Here is a 25,020-nt window from a genome sequence, read left to right on the forward strand (position 1 = left end):
CAGTTTATGGCTAGAGGTGCATCCAAACATCACTGGGGCCTTTGTCAACAACAGGGAGGTCACCAAGCTTGTAAACACACAGGTGACCACTACAGAGAGGTACCTTTAGCTAACGGTTGAACTGGATTTTAACTAGATGGTAGAAGTTTTAAAATAGTGGTCATCAGTTGGCCACCGCTGTTGTCCAGCACCAGGAACGTTGCGATTTGCCTCTGCTCTGTATGCTCTGGTTCATGCTTAGATCACCCACAGTGCAGGGCCTGCCCTAATTCAGGTCTGGCACTGTTGCTTGGCTCCAAGTAATCTCACATGAAAGTGTGGGGGGGTTCTCATTAGCAGTGTTCCCCTCGCGTGGCTACGGGCTGTTCTGCTACCGGCACTCTTTCCCTTCCTCTTCTCTTCACGATGCTCTATAGATTTAACATGTGCCAGGTTTAGTGCAAAGCTGAGCACTACCTACGACAGGTTACAAGTGTATTATCATGCTCTGGTCCTTCCTCCCTGTTTCTCTACACTGTCCACATCTCAGACTTCACCCAACAACCAGCACACTGAGGTTTGTGAACTCTGAAGTGGTCCTTAGAAATATTTGATCTTTAGGTTTCTAAACATTGTGATAAAAGTTCAGGAGCGTAGCCCCCACCCCAAACGCATGATAACACCCATTTTGCTCTTAGACCAACTGTACAACAGCGTTGGGGCTGGTGGCAAAGATGAAAAATATCATCTTTTCCCAGACGCTGCCTATACATCCTTGACCCTTTATCACAAGCTTCTACTTGGTTGGTTTTTTTTTTGCTCAAGGTCCATTAGGCATGAACATGAGGGAAACGGGATCCTGTGGGTAAGTGATTTGTAGCCTGCTCACCACGTATTTGTTAGTATCGCAGCAGAAAAACAACAATACTTGGCCCCATCTCAATTTCTGTAAGCTTAAAATAATAAAAACCAGGTATGTTTAGAAACTGATTTTTATTTCACCAAGTGCGTATACAGCTTGATAGATTTGTCAAGTTATATGACGACAAAGGTATAACATTAAAAAAAAAAAAAGTTTTTGCTTGCAGTCAGGCAATATGAAAAAAGTTTCTCTCTACATTAGCACAAGTAGAGCAGGAATTTGCCCGTTTCTCCTTACTTCGTCTTTCTCGAGTAAGAGGCATCGGCGTCCTGGAGTAAGAACAAGTTAAGTCAGTATTTCCCCTCCCTACCCTCTACTGCATTGAAGTCCTTCACCCAGTGTTATTTTGCTTGAACTAGCCTCTGACAGCGGGCAGTTACAAGGTGAAGGTAGGAAGCTGCACGTGTTGTTCCATTTTCTGATTCTGGAGTACTTTAACATGGTACAACAACAACACAGTAAGGAAAAGGCCAAGCAGCACTGTGAGAACAAAACACCACGCTGCACGTCTGTCTTCTGGGAGGTGAATGAGAGGGAAGAGACCTGACAGACAGTAGTACTGCTTGACGTACTTCGGGGAGGTGCTCAGATTACACGCCCGATATAAAAACTAGACAGACCTAGGGGAGAGCCTGTCAACAGTCTTAATTTCAAACTGCATTAAATAATTAATGCCGCTGACTTACAGCTCAGCTCTGCATTAATGCTGAATTCTCAACTCGTGGCCTCTGTGGTAAAGATCAGAGGCAAGACCTTTGGCACTCCAAGATGTACTGACTGCGCTGCACTGTGACGGTGCTGCAGTAATTCTAGACTACCAGGCGTGCAGCTACAGGGTCTAGCCTGGCATCAGCTGCTAGGGAAGTGAGGAGGAGGAAAAGAAATGGATCCAAAATTGCAGTCCCAGCATTCCTGCAGCTAAAGAGTCTGTCAGCAGGGTAAAAAAAAACGCAAGCAAGCGGAGGAAAGAAGAATAAACTTACCACGCCGCTCTTAAAGTTTTGTATTCTCCTCTTGCCCATTCTGTTCATCAGCCACCAAGCCCAAGTGGGCGCGTACTGCCAGAGGTAGCAGACAGCCAGGTAGGGGTGGTCGCTGATCCAGGCTTCCTTCAGGTTGTTGGCTGTGCTCACGAGCGTGAGCCGGACACAGCGGTCGGTCGGCATCTTGTGGGACTGGTCGCCGCTGTTCTCTAGTGACTGGAGAAGGCAGAGAGAGGGCAGGGATTAAAATGGGGCTTCTGTTTGTGGGGGACAGGGAGAGGAAGGGTCAGGCTCTGCGCAGCAGACACAGTCGGAGTTTCTCCACAGTGCAAAAGTAGAATAAGTGTGAGAATGCTTACCACCTTCCTTTAACACACACCCTTCAATAAACCACCTTTAAATTAGTGTCTCCACTGATGATTTAGTTTTTTTAAAAAAAACTTCAACATCTATTCTGTTTTGCATTGACTTATACTTTAAATTAGATATATCAGCAAGTTACCCATTCTGCAGCAGAAGGCTCTGTGAAATGAGAACTTTCCTCTTCCCAGCTGCCTACCCCATTATACGTTACAAGTTACTCTGTAATCAAATGAGTACATGAGGACATGTCCCCCATTAACTTAATATTCCTGCCAGCTCTGCTCTCTGTGCAGTTATCTCAAGAGAAGAGCAAGAGGCTTTTTCAGTGGCAGTGATGTCTTGTCCATATGTAGCCCGTAATGAAATAAGCCACAGCCCTGTGAATTTATGAGTTTCACTCCAGCAATAACAGACTGCTCTGTCATCTGTTCCTCTATTTCCCAGAGCAAAAGCAATTATGGCCTAGATTCCGTCTTCTTCCTAGGTCTTATGCCATGCTGAAATCTGAGGAATTCGTTTTGCAAGATTTCCAGATTGCTGAAGAAGTACATCTTTTCTTTTGTGAAAGTATGCAGCTTAGCAAGCCAACATTTCTTTCAGAATTCCATTGAACAATGGGAGATTTTTCTTCCCCTCTTACTGCTGGGTTCTCCTGAGCTTCGTATCAATTAAATTTATGACAGATTACCAATATGTATCACAGTAATAATTTCTGCCAGCTCTTTTGTTAGACAGCCTTTACTAAAAACAACTGAGCAATTGGAAGGTTTTGCTTTTCATCCTTGAACAACTACTAACAGGAAAAGAATGCAAGCCTCGCCTCAGCTGACTCTAGTGGCTCTGCCAACAATTGCACCAAAGTCAACTGAACAGAGGAGATTGTGACTAGGGCAAACAAAAAGCTACCTGTGCAGATGCGACGCTGTTCGGCGCTGTAGAATTGTCTAGGAAATCTTGGCCTTTCCCCCAGAATTGCGGCAGGGCAACTGTACAGTAAATTTTACTAGATGGGGATTGTATATGTTGGAAGAGAGAAGGCGTAACAACTCCCCAGCTTCATTTGGTATGGACTCCATACCACAAAGAACTACACAACAAAACAGGGTTCTGCATTACTCAAAGCATGTCTTGGTGAGAAGATGAGGTTTGTGTTTGCGAGAGGAAAAAAAAAGAAGAAAACAAGAAAACCCCCAAAGGATCACTGTAGCAAAAAGTTGGATTTATCACAATAGAATTTAGAGTCCTTACCTTTGAAAGATTCTCCGTAAAGACATTTTGTATAATCTTAGACTGTACAGGTCCTGGGCATATGTTGATAATACTTATCTCAGGGTAGTCAGTCAGCTCAGTCCGAAGGGAATTAAAAAAGCCCTAGAAGAAAAGGCTGTAATGTGATCTTCTGCTGCATCTCCCTATGTAGAAAGGTATCACTAACTACAGATATTAGTTCTATTTCTATGCCATAAAGCAGTATTCTACTGAAAGCAACTCCTATTATTTTGACATTTAATGGGTAATTTACAATTTTATCTGCAATTATGTCTATCACTGAGGGATCTGACTTCCCAATCACACGGTAATTTCTCTACACCGCAGCCAGGCTCTGCTGTCCCCGTACCGAGGGCCAGGCCCTCTCTCAGAGCACTGTGGGGGCTCCTTACTGGGGGTACGGCACATCGTTAGCTCCTGCTGCAAGTAGCTTGGATACAAGTGCTCAGCCTTGCTGAGCAAGAACTGCAATATTGTGGAAATTATTTTTTTCCCGTGAATTGCTCTTTGTGGTGAGATTAAAGCTTTTAAAGTGTTTCCACTAAGTGGTACATATATAAGAGAGAAAGAGGAAGAAGTTTTCATACTAAGTGGAAGGAGCAACTTGGTATTTTAGGGGGGTACTTCTACACCACTGAATACACTTCTGTGTTAAATTTGTTAATTTGTAAATTTGTTAATTTGTAAATTTGTTTGTTTTGTGTTAAATTTGTTAAATATGTGGACATAGACAAAAAACTTATTTCAGCTCAGGGATACGCTAAGTTAAAGTTCAATTACAAAAGTTCTAAGTATTTCTTTTCCTTAAACTACCGGGATACAAATTTTCTTAATCTCTAGCAATCCTTGTATAGACAGCAGCTGTTAAGGGGGAACAAGACCAATTCAGGAATGTGCCACCTACCAAAGTTGCTGCTCAAGCACTACTGAGCTACGATTTAGCAAACAACATACCGTGTCTTATCTTCGATCTGGCTAACAGCAGCTCCCTGTATTTATTCTAGCACATAATTTTGTGTCACAACAGAGACAGAAGGCCAGCACAGGCTGATAAACTTCCACCGCAGTACAGATTTATGATTTGGCTGGCCCAGAGCTCTTCACTAAATTGCAATATAGGACTAGGATCAGTCAGCTCGCTCCTGCAATGACACGGAAGAGGACAACTGGGACAACCCACTACAGCTAGGCAACAAGCTGCATGCCTATGCACACTTACAACCAAGAAAGGACCATGGGCTCTGATTTCCCAATTGTTGGTGACTAATTTCAGCTTGCAGATCACATGCAGGCTCTGCAGCGACAGTCTGTAAAAACACCAACCACGTCTTTAAACTTTTAAGTTCCGAGGCCCATCTCTGGGCCTTGTCAACTTAGGAACCCAATCCTAGAAGACTGGGAAAGGCTGAAATGATCTCTGCTAGGACAAAAATGTACTTTAGAAATTCCCCTAATGATCAGAGACTGAACAGGCAGTGGCAGCTGCTGCTCAGTGCAGTCCATGTGCCTATTAGACAAGTTCCTGATTAAGGAACATTTTGAAGATCACCATTTCCGACCCACTCCACATGCCACCAATTATATGAATTACAGCTAGATGAACAGCGTATGATCTCCACGAGCATCGTCACACCAGGAGAGAAACTGCAACAGTCAGACGCAGACTCCTGTGGACTTGACTCATGCTCTTGCAGCTCTCCTTGCAGAACTAAGTAAAGGGTAATTTCATTAGTATAATGTTGTTATGAAGAATTCCAATTGGCAGGAATCGAGGTGTGCTTGTTTCAAGAACAAAGTTTAATTCTTAACAGAATTCCTTCCATCCTCCCCCCTCCAATTGCAGCATTAACTGTGTCAGCTGTGGTAGACTTCAAGGCATGAATTTTAAAAACAACCACTAACAGATGAATTCATGTCAGACAGGGACATATATTTAATAACTGGTGGCCAAAATGCGATCTGCAGTCCAAGACCTAGAAGACCCTAGGTTGACACATGCTGGGAAGACACAACATGAAAAGCATCACTTTATGCTGTGTTACTTTTCCCCAGCTTCTCTAGTCATTTCTTCTTGGTCATCATCAGAGATGGGCTACTCGGCTACCCGCAGAGGACGGCCGTTCTGACAGACTTCCTTTATGTGAATTGTACTGGTGAAGTTTGATATCTCAAAAAAGTTTTAATATTTTTGTGGGGTTCACACCTAGTCCTAACTCTAGACTGGTAAGAGACTCTTAGGCCGAGTCTATATTTGCAATATAGATTTCAAAATCTGTGTTGCAAATCACATGTTTTAACCCTTGGAATTAGTATTTACAGGGTTACTGTGAAAGAAACCAGAAAGGAAGTTTGGAGTCTGGACTGGTTATTGAGCAGAGGCAGAAGATAAGAAAGGTATAAGCAGTTCAGTTAGCTTCTTTTTAATGAATCCTGACATTTTAGTGAACTATTTCTTTTAAGGTTCTTCCACATTCTCAGTCCTAACATGAAATTCAACGTTCTGTGAATTTTTAAAGCAACACATGAATTCCTCTGCAACCAACTAGCCACGCTTATTCCAACAGCACCACAGCCAAGAGATGATTCAATTGAAAGAACACTTTAAAATAAAGGAGCATAAATGGAGCCCACACTTCTGCTCATTGCATTCTTCTAATTTCAATCTACTAGACCTAAATCAAAGGCTGGCTTCTAATGGGCAATTTCATCGCTGCCACCTAAATGAAGGGTAGCAGCTCTCTCCCTGTCATTAACTGAAAATTTTCTGTTAGCAGAGACCTGCCACAGTCTTCTACATCTTCATTCTTTCAAGCATCTAATGGCTTTGCAGTGTCAGCCACTAGTTACATGTTTGCTGTTGTTAGTCAAATTGTTAAAAAGATATTGATCCAATAGGTCAACCAAAGTTATTTACTCTGCTCACGTGCTTAAATCCAGCAGGGAGTAGGAACGTGCCAGTTTTTGTTTTTAAAATCATCACTGAGCACAGCTGAAGTTTAGCTTACTGAGATCAAAACGTACATTAGCAGGAAGTCAAACAGTGGTGAAAGACAAATATATCTAAATAAATTTGCTAGTTAAACAAATGATTCCGCAACGATAAAGGCAGCTTTTTTTTTCCCCCAGACACTTTTCTCAGCTTTTCTTTTATATTCTTGTGGATGAGTGAAATGGCTTTCAAAAATCATTCCAACCAATATTGAAAATTCAGTGTTATGCAGAAGACAGTGTGCCTGCCTTCCTAAGGCACTATGAGCTGCCAGTTCTTCACAGCACAGCAACATTCAAAACTGCTGCGAAGGTTCTTTCAGATCTTCCTAGCAAGAACAGAAAGCCTCATTCCTCATTAGTCTGCTTTACCAATCACTGTTCTCACTTTACTGTAGATTTCTTACAGTCTAAAAACCTCTCACCAGGGATTTTTCTTCCCTGACTGAATTAAGACGAGTCTTAAAGCACGATGCTTGCTGTTCCTGCACCACATTCCAAGTAGCACGTGCAGGGAATTCTCCCAGCTCAGCACCATTTGCATGTTTGCATACAGTACGTGTGACGAGGACAGGCAGATGGGATCCATTTGCTTTGGGAAAATGGTGGAGCTAGGTCAGAAGGAGCACAGGAGCAGCATGGCAAGTCCTTCCCCATTATCCACACCTGCACGTGCAGTCCAGAAGAACTGCTGTAAGCTTCTGCGTGGTTTCTCTGCCTTTGATATCTAACATTGTTCAGTGAGTTCAAATGGCTTTATATATTTATTATGGAGTAAGAGTTTGGGCATAAATGAGAGAACACCACAGACGTTCTTGTCTTACACTTGTGCTCCACGGTTAGAAATTCTTACTCCAAAATGTAAGAAGTTTCTCGTTTACCAGAAGATACACTATTATAAACACGTGCAGTATGTTTTAAAAAAAGTATATTTCTAGATAACACCAATTTTATTCAAACCAGTGTACATCACCATTATTTTTATCATACCAGTTTTATTATTGTTTAAAAAAAAAAGCATTTGTTTGAGAGCTCTGTTTTTGGTGGTGGTGGTTTTTTTGTTGTTTTTTGTTTGTTTGTTTTTTTAAGCTAGTCTCTATTTCATCTCTTTCTACTTTTGGTATCATGTCCTAGATATATGGCTACTCAGTTCCTAAGCTCTGAGTCAAGGTCCCCTTAGGCTCACCTTTTGTTTTGCTAAAAACAAAGCGGATTCCATAGTGAGGAATTTACAGTGCTGTTAGCTGAAGAAGGGCTTGAAGTTTAATTCAAGGATATTTTAAAGGCTGCAAAAATTAGAAACCAGAGAAAGAGCCACCCTCCCCTAATTCTTTCAGTCCAGAATCATTCTCTAGGAGTTTCAGAACATTTCAGAGCAATTCTGTATAACTTTTAGCACCTGAGAAAGTTATATATGCTGTGTGCAATTTCAGGTGAGACTTATGTTTTCTGCACAGAATAAATTCCTCTGCTACAGCACTAAAACTGATGCTGGTATAGCACAGAAGACTTAATAAAATTCAGAAATGTAACTTACCTGCAGAGCATGCTTGCTGGCACAATACCCAGAGGCAAGAGGGGCTCCCATGATACCCATCACACTGCTCACAGTCACAATCTTTCCCTTTTTCCTTTCAATCATGTGTTTCAGGACGTGCTTTGTTAGAGAGATCGTGCCGAGGTAGTTAAGTTCCATTATCGCGCTGTAGACGTCCAGGTTTGTGTCCATGAACAGGGAGCGTTGGGAACGTCCACCATTGTTGACCAAAACATCAATCTCAGGAAAGATACAGCGATAAATAAATATAGCACATTTTCTTTAATATTTGCACTCAGGCGATTGTTAACTGACTATTCTCATCCCTCTAGTCTCGCCCACTAGCCTCCCCCTTTGAATTGTGGGCTGGCTGATTTTCAGTGGAGACAACAAAACAGGAACGGTGTTTGATGCCAAACAGTGTTAACTCCTAGCACAGGAACACTGGCAGCTAGAAACCAACTAGATTAAAGAACAGAAGGAACAAATCCGGTACCAATAATTTCTCTGTGATACCAGAGTACCAGCGGACTAAAGGCCTAGCTTGAAGCTTTGCCCATTGTGCATAGTGTTGGTCAGATCTGACTGCTGTTGTCTTAACTCTGGACTAGCAGTCGAAAAGACTACGCACCAAACAAGGTAAGCCCGATGTCCGGTTTTGTCCCATATGGCTCTGAACCCAAATTACGTGCCTCACCAAAACCACAAAATAAAGGTCCTGACTTTCATACACAATTTCAAGCCTAGAACATACAGCTGAGGATCACTCCATTTGGACCAGAAATTCAGTGATCAATCAAGCAAGTGATCAATGAAATCAAGCAAGTTAATTTTTAGTTCTTGGTACTGGCTAGTGATTATTTGTTCCTTGCTGCATCTCTGCAGAACCTACTGAAATCCAAAAGTAAGCAACAGAATGGATGAGAATTTAAGTACTTTTGTCATGTTTAATACCAAAACTTAAGCAAGATGTGAATTTAAGCATTGCTGAATTTACCAGATGATAGAATAAAAGTGAAATACATACATAAATGCAGGGATAGAAGATAGAGAAGAAATTCAGCCCCAGAGGTGCACCTTACCTTGCCAAAATGCTTAATAACGCTGTTGGTTGCAGCTTCATGAGAGCTTCTATCAGTCAAGTCCAGACGCAGAACAAGGATGTCTTTTTCGGTCAAGTTGCTGATTTCTGAAAACAACCATAAAGTGAATGAGAACCAGTAAGATTGCTAATACAACAACTGTGGAAATGGGTTTTTAAACCCCACATTTTCACTAGAAAGACATAAACGATAACTTAAAGTTGAAACTAAAATGCTTTCTTTTCATTTTGATCTCCACATAGAATCCATTTTTAATCTGTGCCTACCATTTTTTCCTCATTATCATCTTTGGCTTTTAAAAGGCTTGACTTTATTAAACAGATTCAGGTATCACAACATAGACAATTCAATTCTCCAACTACATTGCAATAGTTGACAGTAACATGTTACAGGATGACTTGATACTGAAACTTTTCACTGAGCCATTCTGAAGCTCAGCTTATTGGCAGCCTTGACATTTTCCTTGTAGGTCAATTGTTAAAGCGTGTTTATTCCTGACAATAGGAACAGTACACATTGGACCAAAACCACAACATGTATACAAGCTTTTATACAAGTATACAAGTTACAAGCTTTAGGGCTAAGTCTGGAGAAGGTGGTTTATTGTAGGGGGTAGAAGGAGAACGATGATCCTCGTGGGTCTCTTCCAACCTGAGATATTATTCTACAAGAAGGTTTTTGTTTAACTGAGACCTTTCAACACATCCACCTCCTGCAATAAAAGGCAGCTGTCATCAAGTTCGAGCCTTCATGTTGAGTGTTTTCACCACTGACTCTGCAACAACTGACCTTTTCCACAGAAAGTGTTTCTTGAGCAGTGATTTGCTACCCTTGGGGTCTGGGGGCAGATGAGTCACAAAAATAAAACCTTCAATATTAATCTTTCCATTTTTTAAACCAGACATAACTTTTTTAAAATATATATATATATATGCGTACTAGGTTGATGGTGCTATTTTTTGTTTCTAAATTGATTCCTAGCCACAGTTAAGTACATCTGCTCCCCTTCGACCAGCTGTGCTCTTTAGAGAGAGAGCTTAAAGCTCTTATTTTTTCATTACCACATCTTGCATACACAGGTATGGTTGAACCTTGTCTCTACAGTGACGTACAGATAAGGTTACTGAAATCCCCAAGTTGCCTCTGCTCAAAGGTCGCTAGTATTTAGGTAACTGGATACAATAAACCCATGTTTGGTTTAAAACTACCATATTTCCATGCATTGCTCCTTCCAGTGCTCCCTCCTCCTCCCCCCTACCTTTCCCTCTATTTCTTCCATTACAGACAGCAGTAAAATCCTTGTAGGTTAAACTACACCTCTACCTCATGTTCCCAGCCCTGAGGAGAAGGACCTGGGCGTGGTGGTGGATGAGAAGCTCGACATGAGCCGGCAATGTGTGCCTGCAGCCCAGAAAGCCACCCGTGTCCTGGGCTGCATCAACAGCAGCGTGGGCAGCAGGGCGAGGGAGGGGATTGTCCCCCTCTGCTCTGCTCTTGTGAGACCCCACCTGGAGCCCTGCACCCAGCTCTGGGCCCCCAGCACAAGAAGGACATGGAAGTATTAGAATGAGTCCAGAGGAGGCCACGAAGATGATCAAGGGACTGGAGCACCTCTGCTGTGGGGACAGGCTGAGGGAGCTGGGGGTGTAGAGTGACAGGACAAGGAGTAATGGTTTTAAACTAAAAAGGGTAGATTTAGATTAGATATTGGGAAGAAATTCTTCACTCTGAAAGTAAAGTGAGGCCCTGGCGCAGGCTGCCCCGAGGAGCTGTGGCTGCCCCATCCCTGGCAGTGCCCAAGGCCAGGCTGGATGGGGCTGGGGGCAGCCTGGGCTGGCAGGAGGGGTCCCTGCCCTCGGCATGGGGCTGGGATTATACAGACTGTAAGGTCCCTGCCAACCCAAACCATCCTGTGAGTCTGTGATTTCTATCAGCCTCCTACAGTCACTTTTTTCCAGGGTGAAGAATCCTTGCTGTAGTCATTCCTCAGACAGCTTTCATAAAACTTCACACATTCTTGTTACCCTTTTTCTAAGCTTCTTTTGCTGTCCACTTATCTCCTTGTTTTCCTGGCAGATAACCAGAACTGTGCTTGTGTTGAAGGAATGTGCGTGTCCCAATTTACATATTTTCGGAATTATGTTCTCCATTCCCCTTACTAATAACCCTCTACTGTACCAAACTGATGTTTTCAAGGGAACCATTAAAATAAGAAAAGAAAAGAAAACCCTTGCTCCCAAGTGGGAGACCTTGGGTTCGGGCTCACCATTTTACACAAACGCTAACAGATGTTGCTGACGTCCTATACTGACGTGTCTCCAGCTGCTGGCAAAACAAACCACATGTGGGCATCAGCTTCCAGATACATCTGAAACTGAGCGCTCAGCCTCAGCCTGCCCAGAAGAAAAGCCACTTTCACACAGCTGTGAGAGCACATTTCTGATACGCTGTATTTTCAGGAGATCCTTTAAGTCTCCTTACACAGCAGCTTTCTGCTACATCTGAGCAGGATCAAACTGCCCAACCACCAAGTAGCAGGTCCTCTAACATTTTTCCTATGGTTCATTAAGTTTTGTGCCTTTTTTTTTTCTTCTTACTACAAAGTTATTACAATCACCCAAAGCCAACTAGGGGTTTTTTGAGTATATTTTTTGAAAGACAGCTGCAAAAATAAAGCTGACTTAAAACAGTGTTTTCTTATGACATCAGATATACACAAGATAAACGTGCTTGCTTGTGACATTAATATGTAAATTATCTAGTTACATTGCTGCTGTGTACAGCATCTACCATAGGCATGTTAAAGCTTATTAGCTCCAATTATGCCGTATAATTCAGCTAACTTCAAGTTGATGTTACGTGTGGCAGCTCAATCTTAACCCATCCCACACTACTCAAGCCTTACAGAATACTCTTGAACTCAACTGCAAAAGGAAAACACGCAGGAGTTGTGAGCAGGGACAAACTATCTCCAGTTTACAGGGTTTATGTGGCAAGGTTTTGGTAGCAGGGGGGTGCAGGGGTGGCCTCTGTGAGCAGAGTCCAGCAGCTGCCCTGTGTCAGAGCAGAGCCAGCTCCAGCTGGCTCCAGGGGACCCGCAGCTGGACAGAGCAGTGTTGTTTTCCGTTCTCACTGCTCTTGCCTGTTATTAATAGGTAACAAATTACATTAGTCTCCTTCACACTGAGTTGATTTTGCCCATGACAGTAACTGTTGAGTGATCTCCCCATCCTTATCTCAACCCACAAGCTTTTTTTTGTCCATCATATTTCATCCTTTTGAGGAGGGGGAGTGAGAGAGCGGTGTGGTGGAGCTCGGCTTCCCACCAGTGTGAAACCACAGCACCCAGCAAGCACTTGGACACATGCCCAAGCGTGCAGGGATGGAATCAGGAATGTTGAAGCTCAGAAGTCAAAGCTGGTGAGGAATGCAAAGGGCAAGGACAGCTCCTGCAGGTACAGCGGCAACAAAAAGAAGACCGAAAAACAGAGTGAGCTCACCACTGAGTAGGGATGGCAATGAAGTGACACAGAAAAACATGAGTTGCTCTTTGCCTTCTCTGCCTTAACCTTCACTGGCAGATCTCTCAGGTCTCCTAGAGCCCTGAGAATAGCCTCTGGGGGAAAGAAATACTACAAACATCAGAGGATAACCAATTTAGGGACAAACTGGACATCCAAACAGGGCAACACATGCAGCCAGGAGTTATGAGAGCTGACCAACATCACTGCAACGCTACTGATCTTTGGAGGAGGTCACCAGCAGCTGGAAAAAAGCAAATGTCACACGGCCTAAGCTCAGTCCTTGGGAAAATGATGAGGCAATTCCTCCTGAAAGCAATTTCCAAGCATATGAAGGACAAGAAAGTGACTCAGCCAACATAGATGTACTGTGGACATGCATTGCCTGACCAACTTAATTGCCTTTTGCAATGACATGACGGGCTCTGTGGACAAGGGCAGAGCAGCAGATGCTGTATATCTTGACTGTGTAGCTTTGTATGTTGGCCTCCACAGCATCCTCGTAGCTACGCTGGGGAAATGTGAGGGGTCTAGGTGAATGGATTACAGTGTAAGTGAAAACCAGGCTGGATCAACCAACCCCTCAAAGTCCAACAGGTAACCAGTTCTAAGCGGTAGCCCACCATGGACAGTATCTTTTAATATCTTCATTAATGACCCAGATGATGGGATAAAACATTTTTTCAGCAAATTTTCAGGTAACATCAAGTTCAAAGGAGTAGTTGCTATGCTGGAGGGTAGGGCTGCCATTCAGAGGCATATTAATGAAATATAATAATGGTCTGACAAACCTCATTAAGCTCAAAGTCAAATGAAAAACTTTGCACCTGGGACAGAACAGCATTAAGCAGTACTGCAAACCGGTGTCCAAATAGCGAGGTATCAGGCCTGAGGTCCTGATGAAAAGCCTGCTGATTTATGTTCAACGTGCAGCTATGAGCTCCTGCAATTATAAATGCTACTGGGCTGCAACAGCAAGAGAAGATTGAGGGAAGTGGCTGTTAAGTGCCTCTACATAGCACTAAGACTGCAATTGGAGTACAGTGTCCAATTTGGGACTCTCATTAACAGCAAATACCATCAAACCGCAGCACAAAGCCACCAAGACGGCTAGAGGAGCGAGCACACCTTATAATTAATAAAAGGGGTGGAAGGCGGAGTTTAGAGAGAGGAGTAAGGGGGCAAGAGGGCCAAATACTCTCTTCCACTACCTAAAGGCTGGTGGTAGAAAATACAGGTCACCTGTTACTGAACAGGTTACTGCAGAGTTTCCAATATTCCTACTAATCTAACCTATAGCTAAGAAAGTTCAGTAGCATATTTTTCCAAAACACATGGCTACAAAAGACTACTATATAGCACAGCTATGATATTCACACAGTTATTTCAAATTGGCAGGGGCAGAAATTATTTTAGTCAAATCTGTGCTCTTGGTTCATATCAATTGAACTAAGTTTTCTGAATGTTCCTTAGCACATCGCTCTTATACAAATGCTACCTGAAAATGGACATCCAGATTCCAGCTCCTGCCAGCATATCCAGTGCCATCAGTGTCGTAATGACAACAAATGGCCACAGACGTAAGCACAGTTGTATGCTTTTAGTGACCACTAAACATTGCGTCATATCATTTGACTTTTGCCATAATTACCACTTACCCACATCATCATCTGACAGCCCTGGTTTCTTTTTGAAGGTATCTATTTAAGTAACAGCTGTTTTGAAGCGTCAGGAAATGGAAATAAGGAGCAATGCATTTTTGAAACCTCCTTGTCAGATTTTCAGAGTAACCTGCTGCAACTTTGAGATTTCAAGGAATGTTTGTGCTAAGCCAAATGAACATTTCAACATTCACTAGCAAGCATTCCAAGTACGCTGCAGACATTTGATCAACATTACTAGGAACAAACTGTCAGTGTGATAATATAGTCACTAAACAATATGGAGGGCAAATAGGCAGAAAGAGATATAGTAATCATGTTCAACACTTCTATTTATCGACATTAATTCATTGCCTATCCCTCCCACAGCCAGGCCAGAAAACAGAGGGAAAAAGATAAAGAAGAGGAATGAAGTTAGACTACTGACACAGCAGGCATATGAAAGATAACTGGAACAGTTAAACATCCTGCTTCATACATGTTCCTCTCAATCTATAGGAGATCCTCTTCTCTGCACTTACTCAGAACGACTTTTTCTGAACATCTCTATTCATTCCTTTTCCAAAGGAAACTCCTTGACAGTTGTCAATCTGACTGCAGCAGGCACAAACCCGACAGGAGAAGACTTCTCAGTAGCATGCAGCCACATTGTTTGCTTCTGAATAGGATGACACCCCTCAATTTCTTTCCTCCCTTCCCCACTGTATGTATTCAGTAACTTGTAAGACCAGCTGCAATTGATAGTAAGTGTAACACCAGCTTATAAGGGCTCTCATACCACAAACCTATACAAAGCCTTCTCTCAAGAAAACAAAATACTGGCTTCAAATACAGTGAAATTATGTATGAAGTTCACTTTCATCATGAAATTTATTCCTGTGCTTTGTGGGTTAGTATTTCTGTGGCAACCCCACCACAGCAAGAGCGGAACTGCTCGCATGAAGTGGTAACTTATACTTACGAAGGCATTTCTTTTTCACTCTTTCCAGTTCATCTTCTCTTCTTGCTGAGATGGCAAGCAAAGCTCCTATCTTTGACAACTGGTAAGCCAACTCTTCTCCAATTCCACTTGAAGCTCCTGTCACCCAGACAACCTTGCCACGCAGTTCATTTTCTGTCAGGAGAATCAAGGCAGCAGTTCACACATTGCCAATGCTAGAATAAACATTTAAGTCCCTGCAGAGGTATGCTCTGATACTGTTAAGACATATGCTCCACTATATTGGCTGTTACAAAATCCTGACTTCTTTATTTTTTGCTCATGTGCAGTTGTGAAATTGTTCCATGCTGTTCTGCTACTTGAACTTTGTTCCATGGCTAATCTGAATAAACATGAATTATCTACCTGATGGAAGAAATTAGATTGCGTTTCTGCAACTCATCCATGCAGAGCATATCCACTGACCTCATCAAAAAGAGCTTCAGAGGAAAATGGAGAAGAGAATTCTTGGAAATGGCAGGTAAGCGGTTACTGTATGGCAAATCCAAACAAAAGCCTAAGCCAACCTTTCCCAATAGATGTTCTACCTCAAAAACGGTCCTAAGTAACTGCTGACAGAAGAAAATTTTCTGATCATAGGCAGCTTATCAGAACAAACAGAATGGGTGTTCATCCGCTTCGTTTTGTGTCTGATGCAGGTTAATTCTTGCATTGGCCAGAATACAGTACACCAAGTTCCCAGGGTGTAAGCTCACCTATGAATTTCCTGCGTGCTCACAGTTCCTGCCCAGGCATGCTTTTTAAACCTCTAGTAAAAACAGTGGTATCTTGCTCCTTCACTCCTCTGCTTGTAGCCTGTTCCCCCTTGTTTGCAGGCATTCCCCACTCTTGACCCCATGAAACACCTAGAACCTGGGAAAAGGTTTAGATTTCCAGACGTATATCCAAAATCATCAAATAAAATAGATGGATGAAAATTACTCATTTAATTCTAGAACACGATTTAAGGATGAGTGATCACTAATATCAGAGCACTTTCCAGAACGTATTACTGACTAAAACTTGCACGTCTTCTTCATCGTCAGTGCCAGTAAAAAAATCTGGGACTGATCAGCTGCTGAGAAGAGCTCTTTCTTCTATTTAACACTGCACTCCAACTATTTCTAACCAACCAAGAAAGATTTCACATTATAATTCAAATAGCAGAGTCAAATTCAGTTCCTGGGATTTAAAGCCTGTTCTATTCAGAAAAAAGGCCAGAATAGCATTTGTCAGCTCACTGAAACCTACCCACTCATTCGGTTTAGCAAAAACACTTCTTTACTAAAGCCAGTGGCTGTGATGACTTTTACCTCCTGCTTCAGGATCAGTTCCTGGTTCTCTCTACACTACTCTGTTTCAAATTTCTAGTTTTGAGTCTTAATGATAATAAATCCAATGAAGAGATGAGCACCAAAATCTTGTTTCCCCTTTTCCTTATTGAAGACTTCAAGATTGACTATCAGAGCTCACCTTGAATTTGCAGGACTGGCACCAGGTATTATTTTTCTATCATTATTATTATTATTATTAATTTTTAAGAAAGCTGACTTTTTAGCCAAAGAAAAATCCTTCCTAAAGCCAAACTTTATTTTATTTTTTTCTTTTTTTTTTTGAAGTCACTTTCCAAAGGAGAGATGTATTCTAAGGTTATGAACATGGGAGGTAGAAAGAGATATTCCTGAAGTTGTAGGAATAACTGTTTTATTAATAATTATATCAGAAAGCTGCTGTCACTTAAGCTTCTTCATGCTCTCTTCCTACAGTTTTATTTCAACACATTCCCAAATCACTGGGCTAACTACAAGGAACATAGAGTTTACCTCTCAGATTAATTTCTTATTTTTTTTGGCAGTTTGTTTTCTGTTGAAACACAGTTTGTTTCCTGTCAAAACAAACAGTACTTGAACAGAAGCACACATGGATATGCCTTCATCCCTGCTTACCACACTCATCTCTTCTTGCTACTGAAAACAAATCCACTTCCTCCCACCACGCAGTTTCCCTGTTCTCAACCTGCCTTGAGCAGGTTCACTGTAGTTATTCAGGATCTTGTTCTGTGGACAGAATAATTAATTGAGATGAGGAAGGTTTTTCATTGATTTCTGAGTGCTGATAGTTACCCTACACTGATCTACTGGAAATTAGTACAGTGCAAAACCTAGCTGAAATGTTGTTGTAGAACAATTATCAAGCAACTAGCTTGTTCTAGAATAAATGTCCTGTTGTAACTGGAAATAAGTTTAAAAATTAACTGTGCCAAATGGAAAAATAAAATATTATACTTTTACTAACCATTAACTACTGTGTTACAAGGCATAACAAATGAGAGGTTGAACAGAGTACTACTGCAATATTCCAAGTGCTTCTGTAGTTCAGCTCTGTTCAGATTTATTTTTTTTTTCTCCATCATTTTATAGCTCCCATGGCACAAGGTTGTCACTTCATTTTATTCATGAAAATATTTGGGGTGAGGAAGTCTAAAGCAGAACATTTTCCCCAGACCCATGAAGAATCACACTATTATTCTTAGCTTAAAGAGTCAGTTTTCATGTATGTTTTCATATATGCATATGTAAAAGGATCCTACTAAGCTCGGTAATACCATGCTGTCTGTGAAAAGTGCACCACTTAGAGTGACCGCTGATCAGCTAATGAAATACAATGCATAAGGGAAGTCACCCAGCACCCCGTAACCCTTGTCTCCTGATCACACAAATATTTAGATTACGGGAAATAATCCAGCACCTGCCAATGATGAAATCCAGATGCTTCCCTATAGAAGTGAATCACTGAATTGAACTCATCTTACCCATACGAAGGCCATGCTTTGTAATTATAGTTTTCAAGATAAAGAAACATGATAAGAGTCTGCTTTCTGATAAGCACTTTTATCTGCAAAATCTTCCAACACCCATACTAATGTTGTGGAAGCTATAACAAAACATAATGACAGCAAGAGTAACAGCTCTATCAACAGCTTTGATTAAAATTCAAGTTTTCTCCACCTGACCCATGTGCTACTTACCTAGAGATGTCTGTAGACATGCTATGCTGTGTGCACAATGTGGGGAGGAGGAAAAGCAGGAATATATTTGAAGAAAGACCTTTTCTAGTGTTTGTCCCTTTTGTTTTCCTTGCTGAGCTGATAGAATCAGCACTGTGACACCACTATCACATGTGTGCAAGGCAGAACTATCAGCAAAATGCTACTTAAATGCTTCCAATTCAGCTGCATATTTCAGTTACTTACAAGCACTTGAGGCCCAGGGTGGGGGGAAAACACAGTTCACCACTTTGCAGAGCAAAGAAGCTTACATTGACAAAATTCTTACCAATGCTCCTTATATTACCTATTGAAACAGCTAAAACTACATTGCTCTGTACGTGGGAATTTTTAGAGATTAACTGAAAGGTTTCCAAGCTTCCATTGCGATTGAAAGGTACTTTCAAATAATTCTGTGTCTACCTGAGAACTCCTAAATCTCCATGTGCATTGCACGTAGATCCCTCAAGACAAAGCTTCAGTTCCGTTTATATTTATCAAGATTTATCCTGTTTCTCTGCCCTGAGTCTTTCCATGATATTCGCAAAGTCGACACACACAGGTATTTTTCATACTTTTCTTATACTAAGGGAGCTACCTGATGGACTTGCTGTAAAACTCATACTGCATACAGTTACGGATTGGTCACATATTTAAATTTAGTATTCTTAGAGCTGGATTACTTGTGCACACTTTCCTATTCTCCAGTATACAGACTAGCACTTTTGCAGCAAGCTTCTACTGAAAATAGAAGTCAGACTTATCTCAAAGTCTAGGCCACACTCCCAACCCAACTCCACAGGGAGATGATCCCCACCTTCTCCCACTTCTGTCCAACCTGAAGTGGTCTCCATCCTCACCCTTGGTTTGTTGCATGCCCACTAGGCTAGAACTAAGAAATACGTCCCAGATTCCTGTTTCAAATGGCTTTCTTGACAAACTCTTCACAGAACTTGCCCTGCTCTTCTCTCAGCCCCTTCCCAATGCCAACCTGCACCTGCACCACATCCCCTACTGCATCCTCGTCTCAAACACAAACCCTTACTCCTCAGTTCCCCCCCAACACAATGACCCTCCTTCATCCAAGACAGTCTTATCTCCCCATCTCAACCCATCACCCAATTTCATTTTACACGCAGGGCAGCTTATAGTGTTCCCTATCCCATCTTTTCCCAGATCAGCTTCTCCACCCAGCTGTTCAGACGCGAGAAGAGGGTGCTATGTGGTCACTGATGGCACCTGCTCCATTTTCACCTCAACCACCCAAACCCAGCATGTCCCACAGCACCCCAAATTGCAGCTGCTGGCTAAGCTGAGGTGGGATATTCAGAAATGTGTGACTCTTCAGATCAAAACCCTCTTTAATGCAAGTAAAACTGAGGATTTTTAAAGATCTTTAGTTGTCTACAAGGAGGTAGAATTGCAGACAGATTAGAAAGGTCAACACATGAAAGAGCTGTAAATCCCTGGCTGAAGGCATTTTATTGAATCTTTGTAACCGCAAGTGTCGAATGCAACACCTTACAGAAAAGTGAGGAAAATCCACAAACAGCAATCATGTGGTGCTGCTCCCTTATGCCTTTTGGGGCAAAATCCTCTGAAGAGGAAACCCATTTAATCCAAGCATTAATATTCATGTTTATTATGCTGTAAACACTTTCAGAACTACTGTGAAACTGAGATCTGCTTTAAGATGCAGTAAGGAACAGAAGCTAAAGAGACTAGGAAGAGTTTTTTTGTTGTTGTTTTTCTTTCTTCCAGACAAACTCAAAGTTTCTCTCTCTGACCCACACTGTCCATCCCTCACCTGCAGGTTTTAGCAGGTTCCTGAGAGGCCCCAGCAGTGCCTGAAGGGGGAACACGCATCACCTGCACACACTAGTGTGGGGTGCCACAAGGAATCCCTTCCATGGTGATCAGAAATCAAGGAACTAATTCCTACCACTTATATTTATTAAGTGTCCCCTTTTCTTATTGTCCCCTGTTCTGTGCTTCTCCCGGCACACCACAGCCTCCCCGAGCAACACGCACACCTGACAGCCTCGCATATCACACAGGCTGATGCCAGAACCAGACATCTGACCGGAAACAATGCAAAACAATACTTTTGGGGCTGAGCGAGCCCTGCAAAGTTGCTTTTAGATCACTTTATTCAACGGGTCTCTTCACCACTGCCCTGCAGCGAGCTGCAGCTGTGCGTGCGAGGGTCACCACACCTTGCTGAGAGCTGAAAATACTGCTTTTAGGGTTATCGTTCAACGAGCCCCGGGGGCAGCTATGGTCGGATCGGCCGAGCTGAGACGACTGCAGCCCCGGCTGCCTTGGTCCCCCCTCACCCCCACACGCCGCCATGCCCGGTCCCCCTCACGGAGCGCCTCAAACGCCGCCACCCCTCGGCGCCCCGGAGCCTCCCTCCGGGCTGGCGGCCGCTCCCGGCGGGCAGCCGCTCCCTGGGGCCGGCTTTACCTGGCTTCTTCCCCCGCCACTCGGCCCACAGCAGCGTGAGGTCGCCGTCGGCCCGCAGCCAGCGGACCAGCTGCACCAGCAGGGCCAGGAGGGCTCCGCCCGCCAGGAGCTGGCACAGCCCGCAGCCCCACGACATGGCCGCCACCCGCCCCGCCACCGCCCGCTGCACCCCTTTATGAGGGCCGCCGCCAGGCGGGAGCCGCCTCCTCCTCCCCGCCTTCCCTTCCAACCCCTTCCCCGCTGGGCAGGGCCGCCAAGGTCCCTTTTCCCCCGTCACGGACCCTGGCTCCGCGGTGGCCGGGCCCCGTTGGGTGGTAACGCGGCCCCGGGGCTGGCGCAGTCAAGGTTGGGCGATAAGGGCTGGGTTTGTAGGGCAGGGGCCGTGCGTGTGACAGGGGCTGAAGGTTGTTTTCTGGGAGCGGGGGACTCTTTTTCCCAACTTGACGTGCCCCCGAGGGAAGCGGAGGGCTGGCTGGCTTCGGGCTTGTAAACAGCGCTGGCTGCCGCACGTCCTCAGGCTGCCCTGTCACAGGCACTGGGGCAGGTGCCCAGCGCGGTCTGGGTTTGGGGTATAGAGATGTCTGGGTTTGGGGTATAGAGATCAAAACCCAGTGCCCACCATGAGGAGAGCCTCAGGGGGATACCTGCGAACCCTCTTCTCCTCAGGCTCCCCGGTGGATGCCAGTGCCCTTCTGCAGCTCACAGAATCATCTAGGTTGGAAGAGACCTCCAAGATCACCTAGTCCAACCTCTGACCTGACACTAACAAGTCCTCCACTAAACCATATCACTAAGCTCTACATCTAAACGTCTTTTAAAGACCTCCAGCGATGGTGACTTAACCACTTCGCTGGGCAGCCTATTCCAATGCCTAACAACCCTTTCGGTAAAGAAGTTCTTCCTAATATCCAACCTAAACCTCTCCTTGTGCAACTTTAGCCCATTCCCCGTAGTCCTGTCACCAGGCACGTGGGAGAAGAGACCAACTATAGCTCAAAGTGCAGCGTTGAGGTCTTCCCCATCCAGGTTTGTGCAGCAATCCTCCTCTTGGCTGAGCCTCCCACTGTGCAGACTGGAGGCAAATGCCTACTCTCGCTTTGACCAACACTTCAAACCTTGGTTTTAAATGCTGGGCTCTGAATCAAGTGGTGTGGGACAGCCACAAGGGCCAGAGACTGGCATTTTGGAACCGTACCTCGCTCTCATCTGCTGCTCTTCACCATAGATTTGCTAGTGCTTACCTGCAGAGCTTGTAACTCATGTAACCTTTGTGTTTCAAAGTCTTTTACAGCACCAGGCAGATATAAAAGGGGAACCCAGAGTAACTCAGGAACTTTGACTGCCATATAAAGACAGTCGCATGTAGTGATGACAGCTCTTTATTGTATTTCTGCTTTCTCATGTGTTACTGAGTTGAGAACTGTTTAGAGTTAGTGCAACACATAGCATAGTGGAACCTTAATGCCACATGAAACAAATAACTAACAAGTAATTAATTAAAAAAAACCTAACAAGTAAAAAATATATATATTTTGCTTCCTTCTCTGTGGAAAATCAGGACATGATGAACAAATTTGCTCATTGCAAAATTCATCTGTCTGCACCTGCCAGATCTTTATATTCTCTGGTAAAAATCTTCTGGGGCTTTTTTCTCCTTGTGCTAAGTGCAGGTGGTGTGCATGGGATCGTGAAGCTTTGTGTCATGACATACTGGAACAGGAAGTATAAAATGGGAAGATGATACACACTGCACCTGCACAATATATTCCCAGTGGAGTTTTCCCAGTTATCCTGAAAGAGACAGGTGTACAGTGGCTCAGGCTGAACAGAGAAAGGATGTGTAGGAGAAGCTCACAAGGTCCCAGGATCCCACGGTTGGAGAAAAATGAGAATTCATGATATAACACCATACTTTGACCCCTCTTTTTACAACAAAACTGAGTAAAACAGATTTCTCCTGTTAATCTTGTGCATTTGTACACTTGCACAGTCACCATCAGTGGAGATTTTACTGCCTACGCCCAAGATTACGAAGACAGACATGAAGTGCTTGCTCAGTGTCATACTGAGCATGGGAAGAAGAGCACTGAAGAAAGTTACAAGGTCCTCCACAAGGTAATACCCATTCTTGGTGTTTGCCAACTTATAAAAACTAAATATCTCATTAGATGAATTATCTGAATGACAGATAAATATACTTAAGAAATTATATTAATTATACACACCCAAGCCTATTGAAAAAATTCTTCTGAGACACCAACAGCTAAAAAGCAGTAAAGCTACCACAGGCTGTGGCATTTACACGTGTTTGCTGTAAACCATCAGCATCATGCCAGACTATGAGATGATTTCTTCTAAACCCCAAAGCAACAGGCAAAAACTGATGGGAGTCCAGGGCTCCCTGCTTCCAGTCTCACCTTGATGGCCAGCAGTGCTGTAGCTTTCCTTGCTGGAAGCACAACGTTGAGTGTTGACAGTAACATACACTCTTTTTTGCTTGAGAGACAGCAACTGCTTAGAGAAGAGCTGTTTGACAAAGTACCAAAGCAAAATGAAACATCTCTTAGAGGATCACAACATAACAAAGCCCTTAGATTTGATCAACATCTAAGTTCCCAAGGAAAACCAAAAGTGTTTTTTAAGCCTGAGCTTAGTTTCCACGTGAGAAACTAATTTTCACTTTCTGAAGAGGCCATTACTGCTAAGTCTTTAGAAGTCTAGTTGAGGATTAAAGAGTCAATCTACCAAAGTCAACCTGAACATCAACAGAATGCCTGACAGGTCCGTTGCACTTTATTCAGTGATTTATGCAGATGACACTTTGGAGTCCAGTAAACATGTTCTGATATTTATATAAAGTACTGAACTGCGGTAGTGAAGTGCAAGAGCCAAAGAGAAGCTGAACTGTAAAGCTCCGAAAACAAAATCGGAAATAGTTACCAGTATGAGAGGTCTCAGTCTTGCTCCATGCTCTCGTGTGAACCTTGGTGAGGCTCCCTTTGTTGACTCTGTGGCAGCAGATAACAGATCAATTAAACTCTGAACATAATATGATAACATGCATTATTCTTGAAAGATACACAAATTATATTGGCACCTGATATAATTAAAAGCAAAATAAGCTGCCTTTTGTCCCCAAAGCAATAAGAGAGAAATACATTTGACTAATTTTCTGTATATTTATTCTGCAATCATGCAGTACTAAGAAGACCTTGTGCACAAGTGCAACGATATAAACTCGGGTGACCTCCGTAAATGAATAATAAATGTGCAATATTATTCATGCTGCTAAATGGAGAAGAAAAATGTGACAGTAGACTGAAAATCTGGAACTCCAGTAGTGCTCTTCAGCTTTCTGATTCCAATTAGACCTGTTTTGGTAGGGCTTTATTTAAGTATTTTCATAGCTTTTTCTGTGTGACAATGTTTATGGCATTACAACCATCAGGAACAAAAAGAGTAAGAAGTAAAATCAGAATGATATGAATTCAACACTAAAAAAAGATTAAGTGGAGATTTATCTTACAGTTATCTGCCCACCACGCTAGAACTTTTAAGGCATGTGAACTGTAATAATTTCATATTCTAGTTGTATTTCCAATAACCATATTGTAACCCAAAGCCAAAGGTGAGTGGAATGAATTTCAGGAATAGCATCGTAAATTCATCCTATTTTAGAGCAAATTTATGCAATGCATAGACCTATCAGATATAAGCTTATAAACACATGCATATCAGACCTATCAGAATGTATCATCAGGGTGTATATGGGTTTCTTTCATAGTGCCAAGTCAACACACCCAGGTAGGACTGGATAGGCTTTTCTCTAGATACTGGGGAGGATGACAAGTCCTTGTTCTCATCCTGCACAGGATCCTGTTGTTTTGCACCTTACTTTACATCTGTTCTCAAACTGATTTTATCATCTTGGTTTTGATCCTTTATACTGTTAATGAAATGGTTTATTCATGCTGTAGGTACTGACCTTCTTCCAATCCTTGTATCTGTTTCCTTGTCCCATTGCAAGCTTAGATGGACATTCATCTTTCTTCAGGGTTCCCACCGACATCAGCTGAAGTAAGATGGATGTTGTGTTTTCAGTGCTGGAGATGATACAGCTTGTGTATAAATAGTGCATAAAATGTACAAGTTTCAGCTGCACAAAAGAAATGAGTAAATGACGTGCCAGTCTCTCATAAATCC

The 25,020-nt window shown here is 42.9% G+C and overlaps 1 protein-coding gene and 1 long non-coding RNA gene across 3 annotated transcripts; one reads left to right on the forward strand and one right to left on the reverse strand.

Annotated features, from left to right (window-relative positions):
• Nucleotides 1-955: 955 nt before the first annotated feature.
• On the reverse strand, nucleotides 956-24,910 carry DHRS7 (dehydrogenase/reductase 7). 2 transcript variants are annotated; one of them, XM_040559802.1, is made up of 8 exons: nucleotides 24,808-24,910; nucleotides 23,758-23,827; nucleotides 15,288-15,440; nucleotides 9,124-9,230; nucleotides 8,042-8,281; nucleotides 3,496-3,618; nucleotides 1,885-2,100; nucleotides 956-1,170 (listed from the first exon to the last, which is right to left on the reverse strand). In XM_040559802.1, exons 1-8 carry the CDS (start codon nucleotides 24,859-24,861, stop codon nucleotides 1,135-1,137), a joined length of 999 nt encoding a protein of 332 aa, XP_040415736.1. In that variant the 5' UTR covers nucleotides 24,862-24,910; the 3' UTR covers nucleotides 956-1,134. The 2 variants fall into 2 exon arrangements, with proteins under 2 accessions (XP_040415736.1, XP_040415735.1); XM_040559801.1 differs by lacking the exons at nucleotides 23,758-23,827; nucleotides 24,808-24,910 and adding an exon at nucleotides 20,818-21,051.
• Nucleotides 15,375-20,806, forward strand: LOC121071508. Its single transcript, XR_005820640.1, has 4 exons — nucleotides 15,375-15,510; nucleotides 15,596-15,786; nucleotides 16,677-16,803; nucleotides 17,161-20,806. It is a non-coding gene; the product is annotated as an uncharacterized LOC121071508 (long non-coding RNA).
• Nucleotides 24,911-25,020: the final 110 nt, after the last annotated feature.

Source organism: Cygnus olor, chromosome 5 (assembly GCF_009769625.2).
Source record: "Cygnus olor isolate bCygOlo1 chromosome 5, bCygOlo1.pri.v2, whole genome shotgun sequence".
Taxonomy (NCBI): domain Eukaryota; kingdom Metazoa; phylum Chordata; class Aves; order Anseriformes; family Anatidae; genus Cygnus; species Cygnus olor.